This window comes from Taudactylus pleione, unplaced genomic scaffold (assembly GCF_031769625.1).
Source record: "Taudactylus pleione unplaced genomic scaffold, aTauple2 ptg000500l, whole genome shotgun sequence".
In the NCBI taxonomy this organism is placed as follows: Eukaryota; Metazoa; Chordata; class Amphibia; order Anura; family Myobatrachidae; genus Taudactylus; species Taudactylus pleione.
In genome coordinates, this window is record NW_028284902.1 from 3751637 (window position 1) to 3762270 (window position 10634).

The 10634-nt window shown below is 43.5% G+C and overlaps 1 protein-coding gene across 1 annotated transcript in view; it reads right to left on the bottom strand.

Annotated features, from left to right (window-relative positions):
- LRRFIP1 (LRR binding FLII interacting protein 1) overlaps positions 1-7671 on the bottom strand; it is a 61771-nt gene extending 54100 nt beyond the window's left edge. The window contains exon 1 of the mRNA XM_088449897.1: positions 7131-7671. Within this exon, the coding sequence (XP_088306023.1) occupies positions 7131-7175 (45 nt within the window). The 5' untranslated portion in view covers positions 7176-7671. The remainder of the gene's footprint in view (positions 1-7130) is intronic.
- Between the last annotated feature and the right edge of the window lie 2963 nt (positions 7672-10634).

Sequence of the window (10634 nt, forward strand, 5' to 3'; positions counted from 1 at the left end):
CACTTACAGAGCTCTGGAAAAAACGGCTCCATGTAACAGCCCCTGGGGCTTTGGTTAGGGGCTGAGGGTCCTTTTTTACTAGGAGGCAGGTACATTGTACACTGAACCAATATTCAGTCTGTATAGGGTCCCTTGGTTCCAGTAACATCATTGAAGCTTTAGGCATATGAATAGATAGGATCCATTTCCATAAACATTGGTTTAAGCCCAAAAATGGGTGCATATTTAAATGTTTTTAAATGCCATTATGTTGAAAATAAACCATTGCAAACAAACGTCACCATTGGTCAGTTTGCAGTGATCTGTACAGCTTTAACAGTGCTAACTCTCAACAACCTCTAAAAAGAATTAAAAATATCACAATCGGACGAGTATAAAAAAGCCAATACAGAAGTATAGTATTTTTCATTATTTATTTTTAATTGTGCCATCACCTCACCCTGTATTCATGGTCTCAGCACTTCACAGATTATTACAATTAAAGATGGTGCACAATTAAAGTAAGGTGAACAAACAGGGAAGGAGGAAACAAGATGGGCATTGGGAGGAGCCCCCGGCAAGCTGGCTTATCCGCCCATAGGAAGGAAGAAAACTAAATGAACATTCATATTTATCTAACACAGGAAACTTCTGAGTAACTGCAGCAATCACACACACACACACACACACACACACACACACACACACACACACACACACTGACAAACAGTAACACATACAAGTAGTTATCGATTCAGCTGTGCAGGGTTGGGAATTATTTGGCAATATGTAACATAAAGCAAATATATAAACACTATACAAGTCCACAAATACACATCTAGGGCTACTCAGACTATTTTATGTCTCTGCAGTGAAAGCTTACGAGATTCATCTCTTAACAAAACAAAAAATGCGCCATCGAGTAATTTTTTTTCTTCTTGCAATTAATCTCATGAGATAAAATCACCCAAAAAGAAATTAAAACTTTCCTCCTATTTCTTTTCCTACGAGTACTGTACATCCTGCCAGGAGTCATCCAAGATATCCTGCCTGCAGGGGTTAAAGCAATCATCCCACTAAATAAACTGCACGGAGAAAATATACTGCCTGACGTTAACAAGAATCGCTTCATTACACGATTAAAAGAAATAATTGCAATACTAAATTACCGCTGTGGCGGAGTGAATACAAAACGAGCGATCGCCATTATTAGGGCTAAAGGCCCCCCATACATCAGAGATTGATTGCAGCAATCGTGCAATTTGCAATCAATTGTATATCAAAATCGTTCCCTTTTTCAATCGATTGCAGAATTGCACGATTGCTGCAATCAATCTCTGATGTATGGGGCCTTTACTCTTGAGTTTGTGCCACTAAAAATTGCAGATGTAATGTAGAGGCATATTATGCAAAATCCTTTTACACAAAACTGTGCAGGGTTGTATGCATCACCCCTATGTACCAATAGCCCAAATGCAGGAGATTTCACTGAAATCACCTGCAAAATACTAATTATCGCTTCAGACCGCAGTCACCATTATTCTCAATGGTGCAGTCTGACCCCTATGTTTCAAAAAGTGCAGCTTTACAGAGCTTGGTGACGAAGGGGACTCCATTCACAGAAAGCGCTGTCCTTGTAGAAATGTTTGATCTATAGCGGGAATAATCATGTTAAAAATTGTAATAATCATGGCACTAAAGCGATAATTAATACATAGGCCCCATAGTCTTGCCCTTAATACTAATATAACTTTTCAGAACAATAACATGCTACGGTCTTATTAGTAGCCCTTTTACACCAAAATACCGGGTCTGACCCAGGATTTGGAACACGGTCCTAACCCGAGACAGACGCAGTTCACATTGCGCTCCCACCCGGGTAATTCCCGAACCAGGCCCTTTACACTGCATACGGGCAGACTTTGGAGAGGACATCATCCCCAAGCGCTTGTGAGCCGGCAGCTTCTATGCTGTAAACGGAACACGTGTCAGATGACTACACTGCCCTGTAACCCGAATCCTTCCTGGGTACAACCCTGCTCGCCATCCAGGTTATTTTTCGGGGACCCTTTTAAACTAAGCCTCAAACCGGGTTGACACGGCAATAACCCGGGTTATTTGGCCAGAGTAAAAGCGGTATTAGTAAGGCAGCAGAAAAGCCAGCTGTTAGACAAGTAAAGGCCCCCATACATCAGCAACTGATTGCAGCAATCGTGCAATTTGCAAACGATTGTGGCAATTCTGCAATTGATTGAAAAGGGAAAGATTTTTATACACAATCGATTGCAAATTGCACGATTGCTGCAATCAATTGCTGATGTATGGGGGCCTTAAGCAGTACCACGTTAAGCAGCAACACAAGTCTACTAAATATTTGTACTTATAACCTGCATTATCTACTTAAACTTGGTTTTCCTTCCATGACATTTACAGTATCTATTTTAGATTCAGCCACAATGTTATACAACATTGCTACTTTGTGAGCTTTTTTTTTGTAAAAATGCCAGTTGCCATATTCTCAAAGTGTATATTTAGCATCTTAAAGAAGCACTATCATCTACTAGCTACATATAATCCCTCAACTCAGCAAGAGCACTGGTGCGTTATCTGTGTAATGCAGCCATTTTTCTAGGTGGTCCTCCACTTCTCATAAATTATATTATATTATATTGATATACATTCTAGCACCCAGCACCTGTCACACCCCGTACAGCTCCTCTCTCCTGCCTGGGGTGTCTCTCTCTGCTCTGGTGCTTCTAGCACACTCCACTGACGCAACAAGCTGCTGGAACCAGAGTGTGCCAAAAGCACCAGAGCAGGGAGCGACACAGGGTGCTAGAATTAACACACTATAGGCACATATACATACACACCCAGAAAAACTTGTTACCGGCGCTAACAATATTATACTGCAAATCAGGGTGTATTTAGCAAATAGAGGCATGGAGATTTTGGGCACGATTCAGACCCACTACATTAAGAGGGAAGTCCAGGAGCAGAGTGTTTTGTATCTAATGGAATGGGTCATGTTGGAGGGTCTGCTGTGAAGCCTATTTGGTGCGCCACAGACTTTGCTTACTTTGTATCTCGCTATAATGCAACTGAGACACCAGTTTTAGGAAAGCAGCACACTTTGCTACCCGTGCGGAGCGTCTACAGTAAGTCGCGCCATATGGCGAAAACACGCTAGGTGTATGAGGTTACATCTGTACATATACGTTGAGAATCAAATAATTATTTTGCTTGAAAACCCTTATTTCACATAAACAAGATAACGTTCTCAGTCCCATCTTTGGAAGCTGGTACTCCTATCCGTGGCTGTAACCAGACAGGAACAGTGACGGCTGGCACACCTAGGCTCTCCAGAAGCCACAGAGTCCGATGGGATCTCAGCTCTTGGCCATAGACGAAGAGGTTCCTGCATTAGCACTAGCTTTCTTTTAAAGGCTAAGTAGCGATTACCATTGAAAACGTCTGAGCTGCTTAGGCTCCAGTTTCATTAAAAGCAGAAGTTTGCTCTTTAGAGGTGATGTATCGGCTTCCTCTCTTCCAGCCCAAGTCATAATGTAACCAGTGATCACTGACAAGCAACAGTTATAGATCACAGACAACAGCGGCTTTTGTGCCGGTGACTGAAGAATTGTTCAATTACATCAAGGATCATTTACAGACTGTAAAATCTAGTGGTCTGCAATGCTTTCCTTTATGTGCTCAGCCTCATTTATTTCTTAATGAATAGTGAGTGAGATGACATCTGGATTGTCTATATTAGATGTGTCGTTTTTGTGTGTTTGAAGAACTTGATTAGTTTGGTTGACATGCCGGGGGAAACAGCTGTGTGCACAAATCCCTACTTGTAAGTTCATCCTCTCTCTCTCTCTCTTTAAGGATGTTCACTTCAGTGAAAAACTAGACTCAAATCATACAAGGATTCCACAATTAGGAGCCTACACTGAAGAGCCAAATGTCATGGGATAGATGTCTAGTATGGAGCGAAATGCAGCAACTCAACGTGGCATCAATTCCACAAGTGTATGGAAGACCTCTGGAGAGATGTTGACCCATGCCGTCTGGCTAGCTTCCTACAGCTCCCTGATATTTGTAGGTTTAGAATCTTGGATGCGATAAAAATAAAAACTTTTCTACCACTTCCCATAAATGCTCAAATGGGTTCATCTCAGGTGAACGTAGTGGCTACACCCTTCGTTGGAACTCCCCAGAATGCTCCCCGAACCAATTCTGGACAATTTGGGTCCAATGACACGGTGCATTCTCCTGCTGGAATATTCCATCTTTGTGGGGATACATGAAGTCCATGGAAGGCTGCCTTGTTGACAACTGGGGTCTATGGCCTCATGTGGTCTGCACCACACCCAAACCCTACCGTCAGCCTGAAACAACTGTAACTGTGACTCATCAGACCATGCCACATGTTGCCAGTCCTCCAGGGTCCAATTAACGACATCACAAGCCCAGGTGAGGCGCGGTGTCCAGTTTCGTAGTGTTAACAGGGGCACTCTGGTGGGTCTTCTGCTCCCACATCCTATGGATGCTAAAGAATGCTACACTGACCTGCTGGATAGGAGTCTGGTTCCTCCTGTTGAATATGGATATGATATGAGCCAGTGTCGCTTGTATGTTACCACTGACAATTCTGGCCAGACAGCGCTATCACGATCATTAAGCACCTATGGTCAGTCACTGAGCTATCCACAGTGGGTGGTAAAGCCATGAGGTATTCCCGGTACAGGTGACACTGTAGATTAAGCTGATTCTGTAGATTCGGAAATGGAATGTTCCATCTCTCGGGCACCCACTATCATGCCCCATTCGAAGTCCAATAATTCACGTCGCTTTGCCATGAGCAGCCTAGCTGGTGTTCAAACAGACTCACAAGGTGTCAGAATACAATTGATGCGGGTCTGGGCATTTCCAAGACATCACTGTATGGTGACACAACCTACCATTCAGTACCTCTACATACTGCTGTCCCATGACTTTTGCCACTTCAGTGTATTTATCAAGGTCCTCATTGAATTGCTTATCATTGTAGGTTTCCCCTTTCCATCCTTTAGATCCTTGAAAGCATACATACACACACACACATATATATATATATATATATATATATATATATATATATATAGATAGATAGATAGATAGATAGATAGAGAGAGTGCAGTATTCATTTTTGCACTTAGTATAATTAGACCATCTTAGCCTTGACCTCCAACAGTGTGAACAACTCCTCTCATCAGCTGCTGCAAAGTACTCTACTCCAGCAGATGCGGTTACCCTAGCCAGAGTATCCATGCACCTCCCTGTAACACCATACTCCTGTACACACGATGGAGCATTCCGCTGTGCTTCTCATTGTTATAGAGTAGACTGTAAATTATCCTGACTGTGGCCCTGATTCAGAGCCGAGAGCACTCCCACTGACATCACTTGTGATGTCAGTGGGGCCGGCCTCAGACGGTAGGCGTTCCCATGGGAACGTCTGGGCAGCCATGCCCCCGGCACGTCCACCAAAGGGGGCGTGCTGTCACTCACCATCGACAGCACGCCACCTTTGTAGCGAGACCCATAGCGACGGCTTGCCCGTCGCTATCAGTGTCTCAGGCATGCGCACGACGGAGCCGGGTCAGTCATGCGCATGCGCAGTGGGCCAACATGGACCTGCATGCGAGCCCTCAGCACTCGGGAGCGGGTCTGAATTAGGCCCTGTATTTGTAAAATTTGTGTCACCGATTCCCAACAAATACAGAAAAATGTGAGACATATGCAGAACAACAAGTGACTGCAAGAGTATGCCTATTATCATAAACCTGTCTAACCTGACTAAGAACAATTATATGAGTGACTACCGTTGTTTATTGAACACATTTGGTGGTTAAAACAAGTCAGTACAGCAGGACACTTCAACCAGATTTATGAACAAGTGATATTCTTGTTACCACTCGATACTAATCTTAAATGGTGCTCCAACCAATCAATCAGCTCCTGTCATGTGTTTGAAAAATGACAGTTAGGAGCTGAATGGTTGGAGCGCCATTTAAGATTAGTAACAAGTGATAAAACAAATGTCCCTCGTTGATCAATCTGAGCCTTAGGGGTCTATTTACTAAGCCTTGGATGGAGATAAAGTGAACTGGGATAAAGTACCAACCAACCAGCTCCTGTCATTTTTCAAACACAGCCTGTGACATGGCAGTTAGGAGCCGATGGCCTGGTACTTTAGCTCCATTCACCTTGTCTCCATCCAAAGCTTGGTAAATAGACCCCATGCTCTCTAAGAGGCTGAATTATTATTTGAAGCACCTCAACAGAACAGTCGTCCCAGTCCCACAATATTTTACATAGCAATTTTCTCAGCTGGGACAGTGATTCAGTCATTTTATAGAAGCAAAAAAATAAAATAAAAATCATTGCCAACAGCACTCCACCCATTAAAGCCTGTGTATACGCATTTGCCATAAAACCGCCAATCTGTTTGGATTTCAGGCTCATAAAGTTGGCATCACTGACCGCCACCTAAATTCAGGTATATCAAGAAACATTCACCTAAAGCCCAGTATCTTACAAAACGAAGACTAAAAAAGAAAACAGTTATTTACGTGAGGGAATGAATGCATTACAATATTTAGGTTTAGGGGCAAATACAAGGAGGGCTAAGAGGTGCAGAAATGAATGGGCACCTGCACAAAGCTACAGTGACAACTTCCTGTTGTTCAGACGATGGCAGTCACTATGCACTGCACAGAGGCAAAGCACTTATCCATGCAACACTGTAGCTATTTTTAAATAGCACCTTATGTATGGGAAACTAAAGCTGCACAGAATACAATATTGTCTGAAGGTGCAAGCTGGGGGGCAGGATCTACAAACAACTTTCCCTTCTGGTTTCACAGGTTCAGATAAAATGTCAGGCCTCCCCACCAAGTGACCCAATGATCACACAGTGGCTTGGCCCTCCAGCTGCTGTGGAACTACACATCCCAGCATGCACTGCCACCTTTTTTTTTATATAACAGCATGTTAAAACTATGGCAGTGCACGCTGGGATGTGTAGTTCCACAACAGCTAGAGGGCCAAGGTTGAAGCCCCCTGCTGTATGGGTGTGTTAGCTGAAGGACAGACAGGTCTCTTACCACATTCTGAGCCTCAGGGCTGAGGCAGTCTGAGATTTCCTGCATCTCTGTGTCTCCTTATTACAGTCACCTCTCATCCACAGTACAGTCCCGGCTACTTCCCAGGGATCAGCTGCTTACAGGAGGGTTAATCCCAGGCTCTGTCCAGCCAGTCATCAGCTCCTTGTCAGCTGTGCAGCTTCCAGCAGCCCTCACCTGGCAGGAGGAGTGTGGTTGGGGGTAGGCTCCCTCCCAGGTGACTCAACCTCCAGCAGGTTGAGCAGGCCTGACACTCCCACACTGACTGGACAGGTAGTTGGGAGCCCTGCTGGAGTGTGGTGGTTTGTGCTGCCGTGCGACACACTAGAGAGCCTGGAGGGAGGTGCAGGAACTGTGAAGCACAGGCAGACTGTGCACAGTTTCCTCTGTGACTCAGCGCCCGCCCCTGGGTTCTGCACAGTTTGCATCACACCTCAAGCAGGGGAGAGAGACAGCAGGACGGCATTGCCTTGTAATAACAACCTGTCTGCACAGTTTGCATCACACCTCAAGCAGGGGAGAGAGACAGCAGGGCAGCATTGCCTTGTAATAACAACCTGTCTCTGCACAGCAGAGCTGCCTCCTCCTCAGTCACTGACACATTGTGGTGCAGTCATCTGGGGGTAATAATCTGCTCTGCAACACAGCTACAGAAACAAGTGTCTCTCCATCTAGTAGTGTGCAACTACAAATCCCAGAATGCCCTGACAGCTAAACAATAACTGGAGCTACCACAGACAGCAATGAATTACAGGTTGAGTCTCCCATATCCAAAATGCTTGGGACCAGGGGTATTTTGGATATCGGATTATTCCGTATTTTGGAATAATTGCGTACCATAATGAAATACCCGGGTATGGGACCCAAATTTAAACACAGAATGCATTTATGTTTTATATTCACCTTATATACTATAGATTGTAAGCTTGCGGGCAGGGCCTTCCTACCTATATATCTGTCTGTTATTACCCAGTTTTGTTCTATTAATGTTGACAATTGCAAAGCGCAACGGAATATGCTGCGCTACATAAGAAACTGTTAATAAAAAATAAAATACACACATCCTGCAAGTAATTTTATAGAATATTTGCAAAAATGTTGTACATCAAACAAAGTTCGTGTACATACATGAAATTCATATATATTTCATACACACCTTATTCACATAGCCTGAAGGTAATTGTATAGGGGTTGGTATGATTCACATGGTTCAAATCCCGACAGCAGAAGCCCGGCAGAGGTGAAGATTCCGACTGCGCTAAAGGTAAGTATAAACTAACCTAACCCCCCCCAACCCTAACCCTCCCTCAGGGGTGCCTAACCTCCCCCCAAGTGCCTTACCCTAACCCCCCTCTAAGTGCCTAAACCTAGCCCCCGTTTCCCCGCTGCCTAAACCTAAGTCTCCTGGGGGTGTGCCTAACCCTAACCTCCCCCCAGGGGTGCCTAACCCCCCCTTCGCCTGGCCTAACCCCCCCGGGGGGATGCCTAATCCTAAATCCCCCCGAGAGCCCCTAACCTAACCCCCCCGTGGATGTTCGCGCCCGGCATACCTTCGATCGCGATGCCAGGCTCCCGGCGTAGGTAAAATGACAGGCGTAGAGTTTCGATGCCTGTCATTAGACCCTTGACGGGATTAGACCGTCGGGATTTAGACCGTCGGCATCCCAACTGCATACCATTGTATATATTATTTTTAATAATGTTGTGCCTTAAACAAAGTTTGTGTACATTGAACCATCAGGAAGCAAAGGTGTCACTATCTCAGTCATGCTAAGGAAATTCTGTATTTCTGTATATTTGGATATGGGAGACTCACCCTGTACAGCTTTCATACGTTATTCTGGTGTATGAGCTAAAATAGGAGTCTCACAGTGTTCCCCATTACACCAACGCCCCATCACACACACAACATTATATAATGCTCTGTTACAATAAAACAAAAGGCAACTGACAGCTGTGAACTAGGGGCCTGATTCAGCAAGGAACGCAGTTGCTAATACGCACGCAATCAGACGATTGTTGCGGTTTGCGTATGCATCGCAGTGCACAAAATAGGTGCAATTGAGACTGCGATCGCAGAGGCTACGCTGAACCATGGCAACGTGATTTACAGGAAGTGCCGAATGTGTGTGGTAATGGGGGGGGTGGTCAGTCGTTCTCACACTGTTGCATAAATTGTCCACTGTGAAGCCATACGCAGCCTGAGGCCTCATGGTGTGTGTTGCTGTTAGCAATTCCTGCGTAAGGTCAGGGCTTATGCAAGTGTGCGTATAGGTCCGATGGTACTCGATTGTACCGATGGTTTTGCTATTCCGCTAAGCATTACGGATGCACGTATGATCAAGGGGGCGTCCTTATGTGGTGCTGAGTTTGCATTGCAATCGCAGTGGTTTGGCTTGCTATCGCAGTTGAACTGCGTGTGTACGCAGGATTGCGTTCCGTAGTAAATCAGGCCCTAGATCTGCATTTATTTACATACATGTACATATTTATTTATTTACATACATGTACATATTTATTTATTTACATACATGTAAATACAGTCTTATTGCTTCTGTGTTATATTAATAAAACTTTTTTGTACCAAAATAAAAAAAAACACTCTTCCCGTATTAAAAAATATGTAATTCTTCAGCAGAAAATGGGTTGGTCTGAAACTACAACAATGAATTATAAAGACTAGGGGGTACATTTTCTAAGGTTTTAAAGAGGCAATAATATTCAATACAATACAAGCCTACTTTCGTATTTCATATTATTGCCACTTTAAATCCAGTGTCCGAAGCCACCAAAGAAGGGAAGCTTTGAATAGCCCCCCAAAATAAATTCACCCATAGATATCTAATTACTTCACCCCCACCCTTGAGTTTTAATATATTTTTACTAAAGTAATTAATTGTAAAATAGCCAGTTATTTGACTTTACAAATGTCACAATGCACTATGAACAGGATTTACGCTGTAAATGTCATTTACACATTAAAATTATTGTTTTTATTACTGCAGAATTATTTTTTTTTTTATAAACGATTTCTTGCACTCATCATGCAAAATGAACTGCTAAGATGGATATAAGGACCCTTATTGTACAGTTAAATGTAAAGTGTTAATATAATATAAAATTATTTGTGCTCCTATATGAAATAATGTGGTAACTTTCAGCGCTCATTCACACGTATGTCCTGGGAAACTGGATAAAAAACCGCCCGAAAACCACATCCATTTCTTAATGCTTTTCACGCATTACGCAATTAATTGTACTGGTAGTGGGCGCTAATGCACGACAAAATGTTTAAATGTGGCGTTAACATTTCAGAATGACAGTATGAACCTTTGTCATACTTTTATTGCAGTATTTACGGAATTAATAATATGAAACATGAAAGAAAGCAGATAGTCTTGGACCGGCCCTCAATGTAGCAGGAAGTAAAATGTTGCAAATCCGTACAGTTAGGTGTCTTGGCAATTCCCCTTTTTTGTGCATTAT